This window comes from Brassica napus, chromosome C5 (assembly GCF_020379485.1).
Source record: "Brassica napus cultivar Da-Ae chromosome C5, Da-Ae, whole genome shotgun sequence".
Taxonomy (NCBI): Eukaryota; Viridiplantae; Streptophyta; class Magnoliopsida; order Brassicales; family Brassicaceae; genus Brassica; species Brassica napus.
In genome coordinates, this window is record NC_063448.1 from 2,498,981 (window position 1) to 2,520,304 (window position 21,324).

A 21,324-nucleotide genomic window follows, 5' to 3' on the forward strand; every position below is an offset into this window, starting at 1 on the left:
TTGTGTAAATGGGTGTTTTATTAATTGTTTATATTTTTAATAATTTTTCTGATTCATATAACTATTTATTTCATTAATTTTAACATATGGAAAGGGTAAAACGGAGAAAAAATGGACAAAAAAAGATTTATACCATAGGGACAACTATGCTGTTTTCTTGTTCTCTTTTGGCAATTTTCCCAAAAAAAAATTCCTTACACTGAAACAATCACACTTTGAAATAATCACAGAGATTACTGAAAATTTTGGCAACCTACATATATTACACTCCCCTCAAAAAAAGGAGAAGAAAAGAAAACAAAAGTGGTGCGCACGTGGTCGGAAACTTTTTTTCATTACCTTTGTTCGATTCGTCGTCGTTTTTCAGCCGTCCATTGGTAAACAGATCAGACTTGTTCGGTTATCGTTGGTTTGCGGGAAACCCTAATTGCATCGAATCGCAGAAAGTTTCTTATCCCTTTTTTTCTCTCCACTTTCACTGGCAGCAGATCATAGAAAGGAAAGATCGAAACTTTCCTTTCCCCTTTTCCCACTATATAATTCTTTCATCGAGCACCTCTAGGGTTTATAGATGGCGGAAGAGAGGAGCTTGAACGGCGAGGATGACAGTTTCTTCGATTCCGATCAAAATAACGACGAAATCAGCAAGAGAATCGAGAGCCTGACGGCGGAGATCGAGGAGATGAGAGGATCCGAAGCCAAGGCGAGGCGCAAGATGGGGGAGATGGAGAGGGAGATCGACAAATCGGAGGAGGAGAAGAAGGTTCTCGAGGCTATAGCTGAGAGATCCTCCGAGCTCGAGGCCGAAAAGGCGAGGCTTCTGCAAGAACTCGTTACGGCTAAGGCTGAAAAGGAAGAGGCTGAGAAGGAGGCGGAGAAGCTCAGGGATGCGATTTCTCATAAGGGGGATGGGATCGAGGAGCTGGAGAAGGAGGTTGATGAGTTGAGGATGGCTAAAGAGGAGAACGAGAGGAGGATGAAGGAGTTGGAGGCAAAGCTTAATGCTTTGGAGGCGAAGGAGTTGGAGGAGAGGAACAAGAAGGTGAGAGCGGGGGAGGAGATGAGGGATAGGATTGATAACAAGGAGAAGGAGGTTGATGAGTTGAAGGAGAAGGTGAAGAGTTTGGAATCTAATGTGGCTGAAGGGAGAGCAGAGGTGGAGAAGTGGAGGACGGAGAAGAAGGTCGTGGAGGATACGCTGAGAGAGTCTGAGAAGAGAGTGGCGGGTTTGGAGTCTGAGATTGTGGAGCTGGAGAGACAGATGGATGAGTCTGAGAAGATGATTAGCGGGTTGAAGAACATGGTTGAGCCGGTTAATGGCGTAGAGGCTGTTAGGTCGTGGTCGCCTGGGGCTGTGAGTGGTGTTTCTGGTGGGGCTATGGCTGCTGTTGCGGTTGTTGCTGTGGCGGGAGCAGCTGTCGTCTTGTATGTTTACCGCTCGAAGAAGGCTTGATTCTCGAGGTAGAGTTTTGTGGAAGTTTGATTTCTTTTGTTTTTGGAGTGCTTCACGATAATACCTTTTCTTGTTATGTGATTGGTTTCACAACTTAGTAGTTTTACTTTATATTGTGTGTTTTGTTTACATCTTTCGTTACAATTGTTCTCTCGGCAACAATCAAAGAGATTGAAAAAATAACCAGAGGGTTAAGCAGAGGAATTATATAAGAAATGATATAAAACACAATTTGAAAAAACTGGGTGTGATCTGTCTCTGTTAGGTGATGATCTTCATCTAGTTAGATGATGAGGATGATGATGCCTTGAGAAGATCTAGAATTTCACAGCAGCTCTTCCACCATGGCGTTGCCGTCTCTCTGGACGCTAGGAGTGGCTGTGCAATTGTAATGGAAACAAGCATAAGATTCTATCTCACCTATCTAATTCTGTTTTAATCTATGTGTGTTTTTTTATATTCCAACCTGATTGTCTGTTGAAACTGGTAAGTCACGGTCTGCGGTTGTGGCTGAGGAGTCGGCGCCACCACCGGTAAACTGTGAAACAGCTCCAACGATCTTGGAGGAGACTTCACCTTTCTTCTCCTCCAAATTGTGCAGCAGGGATTTGCCTCCTTCAATGCCTCTTGAGACAACATTGTCCACTGCATCCTTGAAGACATCGGTTTTGGCGGCTTCACTGAGAGCAGAGGTGGCCTTTTCCAAAATGGAGTCGGACATTTTGTTTGGTGCTCCTCTGCCTCTGTAGTGGTGTTTAACGTTAAGACGCAGGAGGGAGATATATATAATGAGGAGAAGATTGAGAGACAAGAAGCCAAATTTGAGCTGTCCAAATTGGCCGCGGCTGTTTCAACAACCTAAAACCTGGCTTAGCTATATCTAATCTTTTAACACTTAATATAGAATTCTGATTAGTTTTGTTTGTGCGGAGAAGAGATCATCATTTGAAAAAAGTAACTACTATTAACTATTAACAAGAGTCCATTTTCAGATTTAAGGTTTAGGTTCTTAGGCTTGGTTGAGGTTTTGGTATGTAATCTAGACACCAACCAAGCAGGTTTTGATTGGAAGCAAACGATTTGTAATAACACAACACACTAAGTTGAGTTTGGGTGTTATTGAATAAAGTCTTAACTGAGCAAACACAACATATCCTCTGTTCTCTTATCTTCTATTCTCTTACAGATGCACAACCTTGAGCATGTTAAAAGGTTGAGTTGGGCTATTTTAACATATAGATAGATTAACTGAGTAACGCGTAGTGGGCTTAATCCAGTAATTCAAGCCCATTAATTATTAAAGCCCGGTCCATGCTAAAACCCTCCTTCCTCACGAGTCACGACCATCTTCTCCCCCTGCTTCTTCTCAGACAAAACACACATTTGCTCGCTCTCAGCCTGATGGAGATGAATCATGAATCCTTCGTCGCGTTACAGTTATGATCCAGTGTTGCGATGGGATCCTGAAGTTGAAGACTACTTCAACAAAGCTTACGGACCTGACCACTTTGCTCGAATTTCAAAGGCTCTAACGTAATTACCGTTCTTATCATTCCTCTTTTGATGCATCACTTCTGTATCTCCCCTATAGCTTACTCACTCCCTAGATTTCTCCTAAATCCAAAATTGATTTGCTTTCCTTCACGTTCTTGTGTGCATTTAACCATTCCTGTGAGCTTATTATATGTACATGTTTGCTGACAATACGGATGTTTTGGGGTGTTTCAAATGTGTTTTTGGTTCTCAGATTAATTACTTGTGAGCTCTTTTCTCTCACATTATGTCTTCTTTATGCCATAGTAACTAATTTAACACAATGTCTCACTTTCTTCTTAGTTCTTCTGCACTACTTTAGTGTGTTGCTACATTTTGTTTCTGTTTTAACATTATTTGTTGGTTCCATTCCATGTTAGGCGTCCATCTTCCTACTCCTGCATTCGGGTGAACACAGTTAAAGCCACAAGTGACGCGGTTATCGAGAAGCTTACGAAGATCTTAAACGACGACTCCGAGGATGGCTTGAAGCTTGTGCAGCAACCCGATGGGAGTAGTAGTCCCATCTCCAAGTGTCAGATTCCTGGTTTGGAATATGTAGTTTTGGTCAACGGTTCAGGCCCACATAGAATTGAATATGGCTCTGAGCTTGAAAACCCTCCCAAGGAGGTACTTGTGAGCAGGAAGTGTGCTGAAGCAGTTCTCAGAGGAGCCCAGGTAAACTCAAGTTTCTCTCAGTAAAACCTTTAATGGCTAGGTACTGGTTTAAAATGATACTTATGGTTTTTTGGTTGTAGGTCTATGTCCCAGGTGTACTGGCTTGCACTGCCCATGTTGAGAAAGGAGATGCAGTTGCCGTCTGTGTTGCTATGGAGCAACCTGGTGATGATGGTGACTGGAGTGTTAATATGACTCGTGGGACCACCCTCCAGGGTCTACCGTCAGGCAAGAATCATAATTCTTCCTTTTTTTTTGCTTTGGTCACATATCATATGGTTTGCCAAGACTTTTGGTTTCACTGTAACTGAAACCGTAGAATAGGTCTTTGGTTATTGTTATGAAGGGAAACATTTCTACCTGTTAGGATGTTTATTGATCAAAAGTTACAATTTGGGGCAGCCAAATAAGTCAAACAATATATAAGCTTTTGGGTCACGGAAGATATTTTGAACTTAAGCAGTTGTGACATGTGCCCTAGTGTTATTGTAGATCCTTTCTATTGTGAACGCAGTGGACTATATATCGGCATGGGAACAGCTATGTTGTCAAGAGCTGGCATGTTTCGTGTTTCTCATGGAGTTGCCGTGGATTTGAACAACAGAGTTTTCAGATTGCCTTCTTTTCATAGTAAGCTTCATCTTTTGTCCTACGTTTGCTAGCTACTACAGCTTACAACAGTTTAGGACTCTCAGTATCTTTTTTCATCATGGGGTATTGTTCTCACATTGTCGTTTTGGCTCCTTAGATGTCCTCGAGGGAGAAATATTTCTTCAAAACCTGCCAAGTATTGTTGCTGCTCATGCTCTTGGTAAGCGAATTAATTTTTCGTCTACACCATGCTTATACCTTCAGTTATGCTTAACTTTTGTCTTGGTCGCCCAGATCCTCAGAGAGGGGAGAGAGTATTAGATATGTGTGCAGCACCGGGAGGGAAGACTACTGCAGTAGCTATACTTATGAATGATGAAGGAGAGATAGTGGCAGCAGATAGATCTCATAACAAAGTACAGTTTCTTTTTTATTACATAATCTTTTGAATTTCGTCACATAATTTATTGAAACAGTCATGATTTCAATTGGTGTTTTTTACTCGCTGACTTTTTACATTGAGTGCTAAGAAACACAAAACAAAAGGGGATTGCAAAACTACCTGCTATTTATTAATCCGTCTACTGTTTTTTTTTATTAAATAGGTGCTAGATGTCCAGAGATTGTCTGCTGAGATGGGCTTAACTTGCATAACTACATGTAAACTGGATGCGCTAAAATCTGTTTGTCTTCCGAGCACACTCAGTGACTCAACAACATCAGTTAACGGTGACAGTAGTGTTTCTTTAACCAGCCATTCTGAAGTACCATCAAACGAGGGAATCGCATCTGATGCTCCTGGAAGATCTGAGGCTGAAAATCGTGCGAGGAAAATGGTAATTAAGCTACTTTCTCTCCCTCTCATACTGTTTGCTTGGTTTAGTTGTTTTCTTCCAAATGTTAGCCTCTGTGTTTGCTAGGTGAAACTTGCCATGTTTGCATTGTCCTGTCCCCTTTTCGGAGAAGGACCGTAGTTATCACTTCACCATCATACGGATACAGAACATCACTTCAGCATCTGTAGTCCATTTTCTTGTGCATATGCATGTGTGTATAAGTGCAAAGCGCCATATATATTTATTCCAGTAGTTTTAAATTTTAATGAATAAGCTGAATCTTAATTTTTGCGTTATCATCCATTTTTTAGCGAGCACAGAACAGCCTAATAATGGAGGGGATAACGTTAGCCAATCTGAAATCAGGAAGAATAAGGGAAGGCTGAAAAATGGTCGCGGAAGAACTCAAAGCCAAGGTGGGAGGGCTGGCAAATCAAAAGGTTTCCCGCCTAATAGTTTTGATAGGGTACTTTTAGATGCTCCTTGTTCTGCTCTTGGCTTGAGACCTCGTCTTTTCGCTGGACTGGTAAGATAAATTTCAAAACTTGAGCTGTCTGTGTTAACTTCTACTTTTCATGTTTATGCTTAATTAAGCATTAACAACGTGTACATATCCTAGGATTTGTGTCAACAACATATGGATAGTCTTAGCTTAATCACTTGTATGCGGCAGAAATATTAGTTCCTAGTAGCTCCTTAAAGTAGTATAAATACTTAGAAGTGTTTGTAGTAATTCGGAGTAGAATCTGTGTTTCTTCCTTCTTCCTTTTTGAAGATTGTTAAGAGTGTGCTGACTTGTGGAATGAATTTGCCAACTGCTATTTCTTGTAGGAGACTGTAATATCGTTGAGAAACCATGGAAGGTACCAGCGGAAAATGTTTGACCAGGCTGTTCAATTGGTTCGCGTTGGTGGAGTTCTCGTATACTCAACGTAAGTATGCAAATATAATCTGAGTCTGTTTTATCCAAGCTATGCAAATAAGGCAGTAGCAGTTGAGTAACTGAGAGTTTACTATACTCTTACCTTTGGATGATTGTTTTCCATTGCTAGATGCACCATTAACCCTAGTGAGAACGAGGCGGTGGTTCGATATGCTCTAGATAAATACAAATTCCTTTCCCTAGCAACACAGGTTTGGATTGGATCTAAAATGCGCTCTTGAACATCTAAGAAACTGTTTGAGATCTTGGCATATGTTGCACTATGATCTTGTTCTTTGTCCTAATGTATTTTCATGTGTGTTGCTGTCTTGTTGCAGCATCCTAGGATTGGAGGCCCTGGTCTAGTTGGTCGATGTGAATTTCCTGACGGATATGTCGAGTAAGTTTCCATCTATTGATCTAATTAATATTCAGCAGAGCAGAACTTAAGAAAACATGTATGATATGTAATACAGGGAGTGGTTAAAACCAGGTGAAGAAGAAATGGTTCAGAAGTTCGACCCGTCATCTGAGCTCGACACCATCGGTTTCTTTATAGCTAAGTTCAGCGTCGGCCCCAAGGATTAACATCTCAAAATACTGATTCCTGATCCGAAGACATTTGTATTGAACCCTGAGATGGTATCTGTATTGATGAGATGGTATTTGTAACAACATACAAAGTTTTTACATATATGAATTACAATCCTTTTTAGAGTTGGTTCCTTCTTCTTTCACCCCACAAGCTGTTTGGCTTCAAGAGTCTTCTCATACTCTTCAATAGACTTGAAGAGCTCAGAGAAGTTGCCTTTGCCAAAGCCACCACATCCTCCACTCTGGTAAACTCTCCCTTCCTCATCTTTCTTCATGCATCCTATCCTCTGTATTATCTCTATAAATATCGTCGGCCTATCACAAAGACAAGAGACTCTTTTAACCAAATGAACATGATTAGGCATGGGCACATTTATTCGAAACCGAAAAACCGAACCAAACCAAAAAATGAGGTTCGGTTTGGATTTGGATCCTATCAATTATACCAGTGGATCTTATATCTCTAGAACCAAAAAACCGGACTGAACCTAGGTACCCGTATAGTTTATATATTTATGAATATTAACTATATTTAATTTTAAAATTTTAAAATAATTTAATAATATTATTTATAAGTTGAATATCCAAAAATTGAATTACTATAATACTTTTTATCTAAAATATTTAAAATTATCTAAACTATCTGATTTTTTTATATCTGAAAACCCAAAACAAATCTGATATTTAATTTGAAAAATCCTGGATTTTTACTTTTAACCCAAATTTAACCGAAAAACCAAACTGGAACCGAATGGAATCCATATTACTTTGAATATAAGCCGATTCTCAACTTTGTAACCGAAAACCGAGGACGTTCTAAATACACTACAGATCCTAAACCTCTAGAACCCAACCGTAAAACAAAACACATTAAAGTTTTGTTTAGTACCTGTCACCAAGTGGTTTTGTGAAGATCTGAAGCAACGTCCCTTGATCATCTCTATCCACAAGAATCCCCAACTCCTCACACTCCTTAATCTCTTCATCACTAAGCACATCTCCCACCCGGTTTTTGAGATTCTTGTAATAAGTAGGCGGAGGAGAAGGCATGAAGTCGAACCCTCCAACGCCGCTCCTCTTCCTCATCTCCCTCAGAGTCTTGAATATATCTTCGCTCATCAGCGCCAGATGCTGCACCCCCGCGCCTTCGTTGTGCTCCAGATACGTCTGTATCTGACTCTTCCTCTTCGTCCCGTGAACCGGCTCGTTGACCGGCAGTAGAACCGTCTCGTCGTTGTTGGCTAGAACCGCCGAGTTCAAACCGCTCTCGGCTGTTCCCACGTCGTCCGCTGTGAACTCCGCGAACTGGTGGAAGCCGGTAAACCGTGAGAGGTACGTTAGCGCTGGACCGAGCTCGGGGACGTTCCCAACCGCGTGGTCGAGGCGGCGTATACCGTAGTCTAGTGGAAACGACGACGTATCTTCCACAGTTTCAAATCTCGGAAGGAAAACGGATGTAACGGCTTTATAACTAACGTAACGGAGCACGACGTCACCGTATAGTTTAACCTCAGCGATCGTAACGGCGTCGTTTAGGGCGATAGGAGGCGAGGAAGGAACGGCGCCGTTTGAGATGCTAACGGAGAAGGCTGACTCTGCGTCTTCTACTTCAATAGCGACAGCTCTTACGCCTAGTCCGTGTGAAGAGAAGAAGGAGTGGTAGGTGACGTGGTCGAAAGATGGGATGGAGGCTGTGGTGTTCGGTGGAATCTCGCCGGCGGAGATAGACGGAGAGAAGGGAGCGGTGAAGAGGAAGCGCAGGTCGCCGGAGGTGAGGAGGTAGGAGGCGTGAACCATGTTTCCGGTGGAGAGATCGGATTTGGAGGAGAATCTCATGCCGAGGCCCCACGAGAAGCGGCGCGCGACGTTGGTGGCGTCGCCGCACCAGAACTCGATGTGGTGGAAGCGCTTGACTTTGAACTTGTCGGACTTTGGATTCTTCCTCACGAACTTGGAGAATCCGACGAGCTTGAACCCCGGGGACGCAGAGGTAGCAGCTGCGTCGCCGTCGTGATGCTGGTTCTCTGAAACGGCTGCGTTTTCGTGCCCCATGGATGTTTTACACCTTAGACTCTGCTTACGGAACTGTGTGAGTGGTTCGTTGAGCTACGGACACGGGACACATATAAACTTTATAAAGGGATTTTGTTTTGTTTTAATATCAGTTTATTCAGACGTTATCTCTGGTCTTAAAACTCACAGATGTTGACTATTGTTGGACGTGGAAGAACACACGTGTACGATCAGATTTTCATTAGAAACGAAGCTTTACGTGATGGATCTCTCTCTAATTTGCTTGACCTTAAGCTGATTGGTTCGTTCTTTCTCCTTGGACCTTGTCTATCTGTGGTCACCAAGTTCTGACGTGTAAGACGTATCTACCATTTTCACACGATGATGGAACGTTATCCGAACCACATGGATGAGTATTGGTGACGAGGCAGATTCAGCGATTTGATCAACTACGTAAAGAAACAAAGATCATGTTACGTATTACATAAGAAAATTTCTCAAATCACCTTGTTGGCTTCTAGAGTTTCCTACATTTTCAGAGTTGTGTATGTAACGAAGTAAAGCTACAAATCACTAGAACGAGTCTTAAGTAACATGTTACAACATAAGTTAAGTTACAAGCTTTCCACTATAAGCTTATTAAATAAGGTCACCAACTCTCATGCCATGTTTGGCTCCTCGTCTTGAGGGTTCTCGAGAGCTGTTATATGCTTCTTAAACAAAGTCGCAGCTTCTTCCCTCTCCTCAAGCCGTCCCAGCTTGTCGTATACCATCGCCATTAAATAAAAAGCTTCAGCTGCCAATTCATGGTACTGCCACAACAAACGCAATGATTAGCAAGTGAACAGACGGTAATTCACGATATACTAGAATCCGAAACAAATTATGCATCGATGAGCTAAACCGAAGCTGGATCTAGTTTAACCAATAGCAGCATAGCATCTTTTATGCAATATGGCGATAGAACAGAGTTCAGGCTTGTTTCTGAAACTAAAGCTACATAGCATTCTTATTGGCATAAGTTACCTCCAAAGCTTGGAGCTCATCTGAAGCTTGCCTCAGAGAATCCAGGACAGTGTCAGAATCTGTGGAAACTGGCGGAATATATTCACAGCCAATTCATACAAAAATTATGATCATGCAACCAAGAGCATGAACTATATATAGCCAAAGCAAGTACAAGACAACAAAAGCTACCTGAAAAGCTTGGGTCAGACAGATAGCAGTTTGCTTCAAAGATGTATGCTCGAGCGCGTAATTCCAGACCTCCATGGCCGAGAATCATAGGGAAAGCCCCATGCAAAAGGTCTAACGCCCGTTTGGCATGATTTGATCCAAGACCAAGCCAAAGCTCGGCCAGCGTGAGAGTAGCTGATGCTTTGAGAAGATCCAAATTGAATGACTGGCAAAAAGAGATGCTTGCCAGCGCATACGGAAGACCCAGGACTGCATTTCCTGACTTCTGAGAACCAGAAAAAGGGGAATCGAAAGGTAAAGGCGGGTCAGAAAACTTATACAGAACTGAAAAAAACGATATGTAGTCCAATGACTTAGCAGCAGAGGCACAGAACATTCAGAAGAAATGCATGCATGGGAGGAAAACAAAACCTAGAAAAAATGTTACTACTGCAAGGTCGTACGGTGACAAATATTCAATGAAATATAAGATTCCAATCAGTGCGCTTTCAAGCTACCAAGTTCTTGTGCCATGAAATACCTTATGGATCTCTGCAAGCAGAAGAAGAACAGAGGCCTTTTCGATTTGCAAATTGAATTTGTGGCACGTACAGAAGAGGGAGTGTGCCACATTTGCTGCCTGTAGAGAACATAGTAACAAAGTAAAATGACGATACACTAACAAAGCATAGCTCCTTGAAAACAAAACAGATGGTCAGCAAGGATTTTGAACAAACCTGGCTATACTGTTTTGCTGCAAGCAACGTCCTAGCTTCACGAAGGCTTGCTTCTACTTTCAGCTCCATGTCTACACCCATGGTGGTTGATGCCAAGCCTCCTAGCTCGTTGCACATTCGTTGAGCTAGTTTTAGATTCCCACTAATGGATTTAACAAAGTTAGAATGGCTGATTTAAGAGAACAAATTCAGTACAAAGAGAGCTTTCTGTTCACATTCTATTTTCCCAACGAATGTTTTACACATTTTCAAAGAATTTGAATCTACCTACATAAACTTCAGACAATACACTAAGTGATCACAGACGGCAGGCAAATGAATCAACTTCGCAGGTTTTCTGAGGTTGTTTAAGCAAATTATCAAACAGAAGCATATTCTTTAGACTTCATGAGTGATGTATAATAGTGAAACTCCGGGACGGAATTACTAAGTTGGTTAGACACCCCCTTTCTTTCTTGTATCCATGAAGCTTATCTGGATTAGGAGACATAATTTAACAAGAGAAGTGGCATGTATAGGACTGGGAACCTTACCGATGCAAGGCATGTTCATGTAGTAGCTGCAACTTGAGCAACAATATTTTTGATTTTGATACGGTTAAGAACTTTTCCTCCGCAATCTTAAGAGCAGCAAAGGCATCTGCAACAGCATTTGTTTCAGAAAAGGCCAATGTAGGGGGAAAAATGGAGTAAGATCTTAATAAACTTAATCAGGAAAATGAACAAAAAGTTAAGATCTTTGTACACTGACATGTCATTTCTTTTACAAAAACATAATATTCAGGTATAACTTATTGAATGAGCATCAAGGTACTTTTGTATAGGTTCGTTCAAAATTGAATGGCAGGTACGTAAAACAGGTGTTCATGACCTTGCGCACAGAATCTAACCTTTGTATCCCTTATATAGTGCCAAATGTTGAATGAGCTTCAAGTATGCTAGCTCTGCGTCAGATGAACTATAGATGCAAGAAATATATAAAAATCACGCAAAACGAATGTAAGAGATCGTTCTAGAAAAGATAAAGAGATGAAAGGGAAGAGGGAAAGGAGCTGAGAGTATAACAAGCAAGTGATATTTTAAGGGAAATTACCTCGAAGAATCACCAAATAAAGTTGCATACACCAAGGTATTCATCCGAGCCATAGGAGCGCTAACAAAAACAAGGGATTAATAAATTACAGTAAATTAACAGATAAAGTTCCTAAGTTTACTTGTTAGAAAGGTAATGTCGGTAAATGGAATGCGTGAGTTATGAGTTCGTCAACATCAAGGGTTTGAGCGGTGATCAATTTTACCTGCCATATAACTCCCATGAAGTTGCCCGTAGTAAATAAGAAGCGCCTATTATTTGTGATACAGATCCAGGAATCGAGACCAAGTGATCACAGAACTGGAAGAAAGTCGAACTCTTTCTAGAACCGGATTCCTGAGAAAACACAGGTTGACCCCATGGTTTTTGCAAGTCTTTGAGCCAAACGGAGCTTAATGAACCATCAATTGTCATTGTAGAGCTTTCAGCAGAAAAGTCACTAAGTAGGTGTGCACCTAGTCTTATCTCCTGTCATAGATTAATTAAGGACTGGTTAGACCTCAAAAGATGATATGGATATTTCACTCTTAGCATAATAATTAGTTGGCATATTCAGTACCTTGCAGACACTAACTGGACAAGTTTTATGACGCACAGAAGCTTTGGGACCAAACGAAAGCAGAGGCCTCTGCACATGCTGTACAACAACAAAATAACTTTTCTGATTTAGCGTATACCAAAGATTAGAAAAACTAAGATATGGATTTTTTTTCTTGCAAGTTGCCAATTATCAGAGAAGCAGAGCAAAAAAAACAAATAGATAATTTGAATGTTAAAGTTCGTGGACTAACCATCAACTCAAACTTAGCCATCGCAAGATGATTAGAAGCCACTAAGCGTCTTAACTTTAGAGTATCAGCTCTCCTCAAAGACTCTTTCAGGAGAATGTACACCCTTTGTTGTACAGATAATAAAGACGCAGTGCTAGTGACGGGTGAGTACGAGGATCCAAGAACACTAGTGGTACTTGCAATGCCCATTTCTGATAACAAGTTGCTCATTGCTGCTAGTGTATAGGCTAGACAAGTATCATTGCTATGCTGCAGTATCAATAAACGTCTTAAATACCACAAATGAACTAAAGCTTGAACAACATTTTTTTCAAACAATATAAGCTGTTAATGCTGTTCATGTGAATTCATATTCGACCCAATTAATAGCAATGTGATCCATCCAGCATGTACCTAATAGAACAAATTTTATATCTGCTAAGACTAGACTGCCCCTTTGGACCACCTAGAAATCAGTACGTATATATGGGAGTATATTAAGAGTCAGTGCAATAATTTGGAAATCTAAACATAACTGGTGTGAAGAGTCCTAAATCGCTTACAGAACTTAGTGATATACGAATAGATTAAAATAGCTCAATATTCAGCTTATAGAAACTTTAATAAAAATACACGTCCTGCAGGAATTTATCAAACGCACCACTTTCTACATAATAAACTATAAACAGAGCTAACAATAGATGAATAAAACGACATATACCTGTTGGGATACACGCACAGCTTCAGTCAAAACCTGCGATTAAGGAGAAACCATATTATGAGAAAACGAAACAACGATAAGGCCCAATGTCATGTCTAGTGATATCATTTATAAATATATGAAGTTAAGATTCGAAAAAAAAATTAAGTTAAGATAGCAAGTCTAACAGTTACTAAATTCACAGTGACGTGTGAAGGTTAGTGTTGCTTCTTTATTTACGCAAACCGAGCTCACAAGTGTTTAGACGAATATACTAAGGCTAAGACACCATAAGAAAGAGAAACGTCAAGTAAAAACTTGCAAAAGCCTGCCTCACCTCAAACACATCACTGATTACATGGGTTCATTTTGAAATTTCTCAAGTAAAATATGTATATACACAGAAGATGATCTAAGTAGCTCATTAAGATTTCAAGTAATCTATCAAAGTAAGGGTGTGAGGTTATCACATTCAAGATACATAACAAATGAGCATCACTTACTATTAGCCTCACCAACAGCCCAGTAAACTATGAACTACCTAATGTACGACTTGGTCTACTAGGCAGGATTTATGTGTTAGAACAAGTCTTTAGCAACGGAAGCTATTGGGAGAAATTAATGCTCACCTCTAAAGCCAGATTAGGATGCCCAAAGCGGAAATGCATCATTCCCAAACATAACAAAGCAATCTCGTACCTTCCATACATGCTGCAACCAGTTGAAGGAAGAACAAGGTCAAATCCCTCAGTCCCTGCACTTTTAGACAATGGAACATGGATCAGCTCATATCTGGAAAACAGTTCCTAGTGCCACATATATAACAGGCAAACACAACTGGATATTTACAGGAGTCACACGCAAGCGATAAAAGCCTCCATCATATTATTATTATTATTATTATCATATACTGATATGAAGTAGCGGAAAAAAGCTAAGAGTACAGATTACCTGTAATCAAAGTAACGGAGAAGATTTTCCAAAGCAGCAAAATAGTCATCGCTGTGAAGTTTATTCAAGTAACGCAAAAAGTGAACCTGCATCATTGCAATGCCGTCAATAACATGCCAGAATATCAAAGGAATCAAATAATGAATAGCTTCTGAATCCACTGCAAAGGAAAATGCTAAGAAAGCAAGACATTACACGATGCAACTCAGGGGCTAAATTTTGAAGCTTCTGAAGGAAACTTTCAATCGAACTTGAAGACAATGAACTTCCATGGCTGACATCATATTATCAGGAGATGAAAGTCAAAACTATTAGCAATACTTTTGACAGAAATATATCAAATACTAATGAAATAGAGACTTTACGTTTCAATTGCATCAGCCTGCTCCATTAAAAAGCCTTGTATCTGATAATTTGTCCGAAGGAATAATGACTCATCAACCAGAGTATCATTAACTGTACTTGAGGAGGCACAAGCAAGTTGAGTAGCCTCTGCTTTCTTCGTGTTGGTGCTTGATTTCTCCTTCCTAGTAACTAGCAAACATGCATGTTTCATTTGTTCTGCGCGTTACATACGAATGAAATCCCCCAAATTTTATTTTTCAGAGTATATTGTTTCTACTTTAAGGAAGGGATATATCTTCAGAAGCCCAATTTTAAACAAAAATGAAAATCTATAAGGTATCATACAAACACTCCACAAATCATCCAAGAACAATATGACACAGGTTAAACTTTGATCCTATCATTGATGGTTATCCATCAGCAAAAACATTTTAACAAAAGGATACGCGGAAAACGACATTTAAATTACAGCCAAACTATATTTCCTCAATATTTTCAAGCACCTGAGACTCTGAGAAACTTTAAGTTTAATTTGAGCACAAATGAGTGAATCAAAAGGGATATACCTTCTGTCACTTTGAAAAGTGCTTCCGGCGTATGAAGGTGAAAAGGGACCCTTCCACTAGCATTTTTCTGTAGCTCTATTTCTTCGGTTGCTTTATCCATTATATATTTCTCCATATCCATCTGATCATGTTGTATTAACGACCCCAGGTTATCATTAGATGCATCATACTGAGCAGAGCTTGAATGGGCTTCTCTGCAGTAGACTTCAATGCTTGTAAACAGATGACAAACTCCCTGCAAAGGATTCACATATAAATAGAATAGACGTTTGTTTCAGACATTTACTTTGTGTTTCAGTAGCATAAAGACAGTAGACCAAAATGACTAGGAAAAGGGAGAGAGATCAGGAGTTTTGGTTGATATTAATTCAGAACATTACAGCTGGAGTTGTACACATTTCAACCATCTGTCAGAGTTCAGCCGTTAGATCTCATATTATAAAGCACAATTTACAATAAAGTAGAATTGACATTTATTGAATCCGAGTTATAGACCCAAAACCATCAAACTAAATACCAAACACTTCTTTTAGGATCATAAGTCGAATAGAAGAAGTATTACTTAGTCTCAACAATCAAACAAGAACAATAAAAACGTAAAAAGCAACAATACCTCGAACGACAAAAGGTTAAACGCCAAAATGCAACGACGAACGAACATTCCCAAGTTACTATTCGGATCCAAAATAATCTGATCATCTTGCGCAGCTACTGAATCAAGGCTCCCGAGTATTCCTACATACAAAGAGATTTGATAACTAACAAGACTCACACATGATGAAAACAGATTCTTAGAGGAAACGAGCAGAGCTAACCTCGCATGTCATTAAAGAAGTTCAATAGGTCATCAGGTGAAGTCAGAGAGGAAAATCTATTAGTTAAATGGTCAGTGAGCCACGCATCCATGTCTTCCCCAACCTCCCTCAACTGGTTGATGAGATTTTCCAGCTTCGGCTCAAATATATCATCACAAGACTGCAATCAATAAGTCTCGTCAGTTCAATTATGAGCCTTGAAATCGTTAACACAAGATAATATGAAATAAAGTCGATCGAGCAAGCATAAGCTCCGAGTATGAGAGAATGTATGAGATAATGCTAATTTCGAAGAGAAAACGAAAGAGTGGAACCTTGGTGAGAGAGAGCAAGTAGAGGCCGAGGCGGTTGTGCTGAGAAATGGAAGAGAAAGGGAAGGGGAGAGACATCTGAGCAGAGGGCGCGTATAACTGCAGGAGAATGCAAACGGAGATCTTGTGCGGAGTCACCGCAAAAGCGCCGGCTGTTCTCGTTAATCCGGCCATCTCTGTCGCCGCCGCTAAAGTACAATCGCTCTCTCGCCGGTTATTTCCTCCGAGAAGCAGACGGGATTAGGTCACTGGGGGGGGATTTACTTATTTTGAAGTTTTGACTCGAGTCTGTCACCGGGAAAGGTTTGAAATGAATTAACAAAAATCTTGGAAGAACCGGTTATTTCATGCCGTCCGGTTTAGAGTATCGGTTACCTAGAGGCCGGGTGTGAAACCGCTATAAAAGTATAAGTTTACAACAGTACCAACAACAACGGGGATGTAGCTCAGATGGTAGAGCGCTCGCTTAGCATGCGAGAGGTACGGGGATCGATACCCCGCATCTCCATTTTTTAAATTTATGAAATTATCCGATTTTTTTTTATGTTTTTTTTCCTTGTTTCTCACGTGAATCACGTTTAATGTTCATTTTCAAACCTAACTTGATCGTTGACTTGGAACATTTCACAAGTGTTAACTTTAAAGAAGGAACTGTTAGTTTAATCTCGGCAATCAATATCTTTGCATAAACGAGAAAACAACAATGGAGTCATCGGCCACTGTTGCATTTGATCGTTCAGTTCAGCTAAAAGCTTTCGACGAGACCAAGATCGGCGTGAAAGGCCTTGTCGACGCCGGAATCTCAGAGATTCCCGCCATATTCCGTGCACCTCCGGCTACTATAACAACCCCAAAACCACCTTCTTCGTCGCAGTTCACCATCCCAACAATCGATCTCCAAGGAGGCGCGGACTCGATCTCGCGGCGGGATTTGTTGGTGGAGAAGATCGGAGACGCGGCTGAGAGATGGGGCTTCTTCCAGGTGATCAATCACGGTATCTCGCTAGATGTGCAGGAGAGGATGAAAAAAGGGGTTCGTGAGTTTCACGAGCAAGACCCGGAAGTGAGGAAAGGGTTCTACTCTAGAGATCCGAGTAGTAAGTTGGTTTACAGTAGCAACTTCGATCTGTATAGCTCACCGGCTGCTAACTGGAGGGATACACTCGGTTGTTATACGGCCCCAGATCCTCCTACACCAGAAGACTTGCCAGCCGTTTGTGGGTATGGTTTTAAATATGTAACAAAACTTTGTTATAATCAATTACTAGATGATCACCCGCACGACCGTGCGGGTTTTCTTTAATAGTAAAATATTTTAGAATATGCAATACAATATATCAATAAATTAATAAAATTTGGTGTTATATATTATCTAATTTATAATAATATTTGTGTGACGTATAATATTATTATTATATATATATTTTTTTTGTAACAAAATTTATTTTGAAAACATTATTATGTAACAATACTGATTTACATAATTTTTGTTTTATTCTAAATTTGAAACATACGTGGAAACTAAATTAAGTTGAACCTACATAATAGAGAATTTGGTATATAGTTATTAATTAAGCCAATTTAGTATAGATGTTTAAATAATAAACCGAATTGTTTTTTTAACTTAAGAGAATACACAGACGTTAATAATAGTAGAGTAAAATTTTATATATACGATATGAATAAAGATCAAATGTTTCGTCTATGAAAGAATGTGTAAATTAGTTGTATTACATAGTAAAAATATTTAAAGGTGAGACTTTTAATTGGTCTAAATTAAAAAATCACATATGAAATAAATTATTTTTTTTGCTAAATAGATAAAAAATTTTGTTTTTTAATTAGAAATAGAAATGAATATTTATTTTTAAAAACCCTTTAAAATACTTCTTAAATTTAATTTTGAAAATTAAATCAATTTAAAATTGTTATTATCATTAAAATATTATTAAAAGTATTTTATATACTTTTTAATTTTTTTTACAATCAAACTAAACTAAAATTTAGTCTCTAATTCTACTTTTTGATAATTAAAATTTTAGTTAACTAATTTTGAAAATATATTTTAAAAAGATTCTAAAAGATATTTGAAAGATTTTGTTAGACATTTCTTTAAGATATTTATTAGTATTTCAAATAAAAATAAAGATATTAAAATATATTAAAATTAAGTTACGTAAAATTTAATAATTTTTTCAAGGATAATCCAAATAAAAAATCACACACGAAATAAGTCATGACTTCTATTTTAATAGAATAGATAATAATAAAAGAGTAACAATCAAATAGTGGATGATTTATTAACAAGAACATGTTTTATAGTCTGGTTTGTAATCTAGTCTAAGCATAAATCATTTGGTTTGTCATGATCGATTTTTATTGGATATCTAAATTGATTAACAGATCGATAACTTGATTTGAAACCAAAAAATTTAATTAAGAGATATTAGGAAGGAGATTAAAACCATAGTAAGCATATGTCTGAATATGTCTGCACCAAACGTGTGTCTTATGTTTATTTTCTTTGGTGGGAGATTTTGTTAGGGAGGTGATGATTGAATACTCAAAGGAAGTAATGAAAGTAGGTAAAATGCTTTTTGAGCTTCTCTCAGAAGCTCTAGGATTAAACACTAATCACCTCAAGGACATGGATTGCACCAACTCATTGCTGCTACTAGGCAATTATTACCCACCATGTCCTCAACCAGACCTTACTTTAGGCTTAACCAAACACTCAGACAACTCTTTTCTCACGGTTCTTCTTCAAGACCAAGTTGGAGGGCTACAAGTTCTCCATGATCAATACTGGGTTGATGTTCCTCCTGTCCCTGGAGCTCTTGTTGTCAACGTTGGAGACCTTCTCCAGGTTAACTAACTAACCTACACTTCTGAGCTTAATCAATGTTTTTAATCTTATTTAGCATTTTGTGCAGCTTATTACAAACGGCAAGTTCATAAGCGTGGAGCATCGGGTTTTGGCTAATAAAGCTGGACCGCGTATCTCAGTGGGGTGCTTCTTCAGTTCGTATTTGATGGCGAATCCTAGAGTTTATGGACCTATCAAAGAGCTTTTGTCTGAAGAAAACCCACCCATATATAGAGACACCACCATTACAGAGTATTCAAAGTTCTACAGATCCAAAGGTTTCGATGGTACCTCTGGATTACTATACCTCAAGATCTAAAGAATCCACGTTGAAGCACATGCACGTTTATGTTTAATAATGATGCTTACACTGTAATAACTTCTTGTTTAATAAGGCTGTGTTAGAGAGAGTGGGCCATAAACTGTCACAACCGGTTCATTTTCTATCAAACGCATTACAATATATTATCTATGGTCAGTGACTTTTATGTAGCAAGTGGTCACATGTCTATCAATGATATCTATAACCAGTGGTTCTGCTGTAAATCCAAGAAAAAAAAAACAATTTTTTCTTTTGTGTCAGATTGTTCTATTTTTTCAACACAAAGAACTATATGGAGACGACCAAGATTGGTTCATTCGATCGTATCAGTGAGCTTAAAGCTTTCGACGAGACGAAGACAGGTGTTAAAGGACTCGTCGACGCAGGAATAACACAGCTTCCACGCATCTTCCACGACTCACCTTCCAACTTATCAAACCCCAAGCCGCCTTCCTCTGACTTGCTACATCTCACGACGATTCCGACGATAGATCTCGAAGGACGAGTCTTCGAGGACGAGACTAAGCGCAAGAATACAGTTGATGGGATTAGAGACGCAGCAGAGAAGTGGGGTTTCTTCCAGGTGATCAACCATGGCGTTTCACTCGATCTTTTGGAAAGGATGAAAGATGGAGTTCGAAGGTTTAACGAGCAAGCCCCTGAAGTGAAGAAACAGTTCTACAGCCGAGATTTTAGGAGAGAGTTTGTGTATACAAGTAACTTCGATCTCTACACTTCATCAGCTGCTAGTTGGAGAGACACTTTCTCTTGTTACATGGCTCCAAATCCTCCCAAACCACAAGATCTTCCAGCTATTTGTAGGTACAATATGGCTTCATTTGCATTTTAACCTAACGATGAACCAGAGGTCATTAGCTCAACTGGGAAGGATCCTAACCATTGTGTCAGAGGTCCCCAGTTCTAGTCACCGATGGGACGAAACTAATATTACATGTTGTGGTTTCGTGCTTGGGGGATTACGGACTTAGTCCTTCAAAAAAAAAAACTAACGATGATTTGAAATTTGTGTAACCTCTCTATGTATTCATATGGTGGAAAGTGTTTCAGGGATGTAATGTTTGAATACTCAAAGCAAGCGATGAGTTTGGGAGAGTTTCTGTTTGAGCTTATATCAGAAGCTCTAGGGTTGAACCGTAATCACCTCAAGGAGATTGATTGCTCCAAGGGCTTGCGCATGCTTTGCCACTACTACCCACCATGTCCAGAGCCTGACCTAACTTTAGGCACCACTAAACACAGCGACATCGCTTTCCTTACTGTCCTCCTTCCGGATCAGATCGAAGGGCTTCAAGTTCTCCGTGAAGTGTACTGGTTCGATGTTCCTCATGTTCCCGGTGCACTCATCATCAACGTCGGAGACCTTCTGCAGGCAAGTTTCTGTTCACAATCAATGCCTTCTGCTCAGATTTGTCTCAGCTCGTAACAAAGTTGTTTTGGTTGGTCTGATGCAGCTTGTAACAAACGACAAGTTCATCAGTTCAGAACATAGAGTCTTGGCAAACAGAGCTACAAAAGCTAGAGTCTCGGTCGCCTGTTTCTTCACAACCGGCATTAGACCGAATCCTAGAATATACGGACCAATTAGAGAGCTTGTGTCTGAAAATAACCCTCCAAAGTACAGAGAGATCACCGTTAAGGAGTTGGCTGCTCACCGCGATGCCAAAGGACTCGACGGATCTAATTTGCTCCATTTTAAAATATGAGGAGAACATTGTGAGCTTACTGTTTTTTTCTCACATATATTCAACATGGATATATGTAAATCATGTCTACGTTTGTAGATTATAATTACTTTGAGAAAATTATCAAAAGAGTGTTGAGGAAGGTTTATAAACAGTGATGTACGTTTTACTCTACAAGAATCTTAAGAGCACGATTATTGGGAGGTTCTTAGGGTAGAGTTCTTAACGGAATATAAGAACTCGTCTCTTAACTTTTAACTAAAAAAGCTACGAACCGTGTCTTAAAACTCTTATTTAGAGCCGGTTCTTAACTTTTTTAGTTAAAAGTTAAGAGACAGATTCTTATATTC

The 21,324-nt window shown here is 39.5% G+C and overlaps 6 protein-coding genes, 1 non-coding gene and 1 pseudogene across 8 annotated transcripts; 5 read left to right on the forward strand and 3 right to left on the reverse strand.

Annotated features, from left to right (window-relative positions):
* Positions 1 to 293: 293 nt before the first annotated feature.
* Positions 294 to 1,582, forward strand: LOC106399737 (peroxisomal and mitochondrial division factor 2). Its single transcript, XM_013840194.3, has one exon. It carries the CDS (start codon positions 572 to 574, stop codon positions 1,451 to 1,453), a length of 882 nt encoding a protein of 293 aa, XP_013695648.1. The 5' UTR covers positions 294 to 571; the 3' UTR covers positions 1,454 to 1,582.
* On the reverse strand, positions 1,457 to 2,200 carry BNAC05G04510D. The gene is made up of 2 exons (XM_013838821.3): positions 1,920 to 2,200; positions 1,457 to 1,831 (listed from the first exon to the last, which is right to left on the reverse strand). Exons 1-2 carry the CDS (start codon positions 2,172 to 2,174, stop codon positions 1,733 to 1,735), a joined length of 354 nt encoding a protein of 117 aa, XP_013694275.1. The 5' UTR covers positions 2,175 to 2,200; the 3' UTR covers positions 1,457 to 1,732.
* LOC106399730 (rRNA (cytosine-C(5))-methyltransferase NOP2C) lies at positions 1,901 to 6,730 on the forward strand. Its single transcript, XM_013840183.3, is given in 14 exon segments — positions 1,901 to 2,860; positions 2,862 to 2,986; positions 3,367 to 3,664; positions 3,745 to 3,892; positions 4,157 to 4,294; positions 4,413 to 4,475; positions 4,550 to 4,671; positions 4,861 to 5,068; positions 5,071 to 5,091; positions 5,403 to 5,617; positions 5,923 to 6,023; positions 6,144 to 6,225; positions 6,352 to 6,413; positions 6,490 to 6,730. Coding segments are annotated over 14 exon segments (1,791 nt in total). The 5' UTR covers positions 1,901 to 2,764; the 3' UTR covers positions 6,602 to 6,730.
* Positions 6,635 to 8,779, reverse strand: LOC106399731 (4-hydroxyphenylpyruvate dioxygenase-like). Its single transcript, XM_048757835.1, has 2 exons — positions 7,497 to 8,779; positions 6,635 to 6,922 (listed from the first exon to the last, which is right to left on the reverse strand). The coding sequence occupies exons 1-2, from the start codon at positions 8,657 to 8,659 to the stop codon at positions 6,748 to 6,750; spliced, it is 1,338 nt and encodes a 445-aa protein (XP_048613792.1). The 5' UTR covers positions 8,660 to 8,779; the 3' UTR covers positions 6,635 to 6,747.
* Positions 8,780 to 9,052: 273 nt separating this feature from the next.
* On the reverse strand, positions 9,053 to 16,371 carry LOC106399728 (anaphase-promoting complex subunit 5-like). Of its 2 annotated transcripts, none has more exons than XM_013840182.3 (20): positions 16,087 to 16,371; positions 15,773 to 15,932; positions 15,571 to 15,692; positions 14,958 to 15,192; positions 14,412 to 14,580; positions 14,242 to 14,320; positions 14,047 to 14,132; positions 13,725 to 13,854; positions 13,117 to 13,149; positions 12,417 to 12,665; positions 12,185 to 12,262; positions 11,831 to 12,093; positions 11,626 to 11,685; positions 11,423 to 11,490; positions 11,067 to 11,172; positions 10,534 to 10,675; positions 10,338 to 10,436; positions 9,818 to 10,082; positions 9,647 to 9,714; positions 9,053 to 9,432 (listed from the first exon to the last, which is right to left on the reverse strand). In XM_013840182.3, exons 1-20 carry the CDS (start codon positions 16,255 to 16,257, stop codon positions 9,280 to 9,282), a joined length of 2,736 nt encoding a protein of 911 aa, XP_013695636.2. In that variant the 5' UTR covers positions 16,258 to 16,371; the 3' UTR covers positions 9,053 to 9,279. The 2 variants fall into 2 exon arrangements, with proteins under 2 accessions (XP_013695636.2, XP_013695634.2); XM_013840180.3 differs by having other exon boundaries at positions 14,412 to 14,607.
* Positions 16,372 to 16,518: 147 nt separating this feature from the next.
* TRNAA-AGC lies at positions 16,519 to 16,591 on the forward strand. The gene has a single exon. It is a non-coding gene; the product is annotated as a tRNA-Ala (tRNA).
* Positions 16,592 to 16,711: 120 nt separating this feature from the next.
* LOC125575228 (1-aminocyclopropane-1-carboxylate oxidase homolog 1-like) lies at positions 16,712 to 19,531 on the forward strand. Its single transcript, XM_048757837.1, has 3 exons — positions 16,712 to 17,304; positions 18,628 to 18,949; positions 19,017 to 19,531. Exons 1-3 carry the CDS (start codon positions 16,787 to 16,789, stop codon positions 19,266 to 19,268), a joined length of 1,092 nt encoding a protein of 363 aa, XP_048613794.1. The 5' UTR covers positions 16,712 to 16,786; the 3' UTR covers positions 19,269 to 19,531.
* On the forward strand, positions 19,464 to 21,171 carry LOC106399733 (annotated as a pseudogene).
* The last annotated feature ends 153 nt before the right edge of the window (positions 21,172 to 21,324 follow it).

Excerpts from the sequence above, each read along its gene's own strand:
- LOC125575228 (XM_048757837.1), top strand. The coding sequence starts at position 16,787 with ATGGAGTCATCGGCCACTGTTGCATTTGATCGTTCAGTTCAGCTAAAA. Across the intron at positions 17,305-18,627 it reads GACTTGCCAGCCGTTTGTGG|GGAGGTGATGATTGAATACT; the intron begins GTATGGTTTTAA and ends AGATTTTGTTAG. Across the intron at positions 18,950-19,016 it reads ACGTTGGAGACCTTCTCCAG|CTTATTACAAACGGCAAGTT; the intron begins GTTAACTAACTA and ends CATTTTGTGCAG.
- LOC106399737 (XM_013840194.3), top strand. The coding sequence starts at position 572 with ATGGCGGAAGAGAGGAGCTTGAACGGCGAGGATGACAGTTTCTTCGAT.
- BNAC05G04510D (XM_013838821.3), bottom strand. The coding sequence starts at position 2,174 with ATGTCCGACTCCATTTTGGAAAAGGCCACCTCTGCTCTCAGTGAAGCC. Across the intron at positions 1,832-1,919 it reads CAGTTTCAACAGACAATCAG|CCACTCCTAGCGTCCAGAGA; the intron begins GTTGGAATATAA and ends ACAATTGCACAG.
- LOC106399728 (XM_013840180.3), bottom strand. The coding sequence starts at position 16,257 with ATGGCCGGATTAACGAGAACAGCCGGCGCTTTTGCGGTGACTCCGCAC. Across the intron at positions 12,666-13,116 it reads CTGTGCGTGTATCCCAACAG|CATAGCAATGATACTTGTCT; the intron begins GTATATGTCGTT and ends TTGATACTGCAG. Across the intron at positions 12,263-12,416 it reads TGGCTAAGTTTGAGTTGATG|CATGTGCAGAGGCCTCTGCT; the intron begins GTTAGTCCACGA and ends GTTGTTGTACAG.
- LOC106399731 (XM_048757835.1), bottom strand. The coding sequence starts at position 8,659 with ATGGGGCACGAAAACGCAGCCGTTTCAGAGAACCAGCATCACGACGGC. Across the intron at positions 6,923-7,496 it reads ACAAAACCACTTGGTGACAG|GCCGACGATATTTATAGAGA; the intron begins GTACTAAACAAA and ends TCTTTGTGATAG.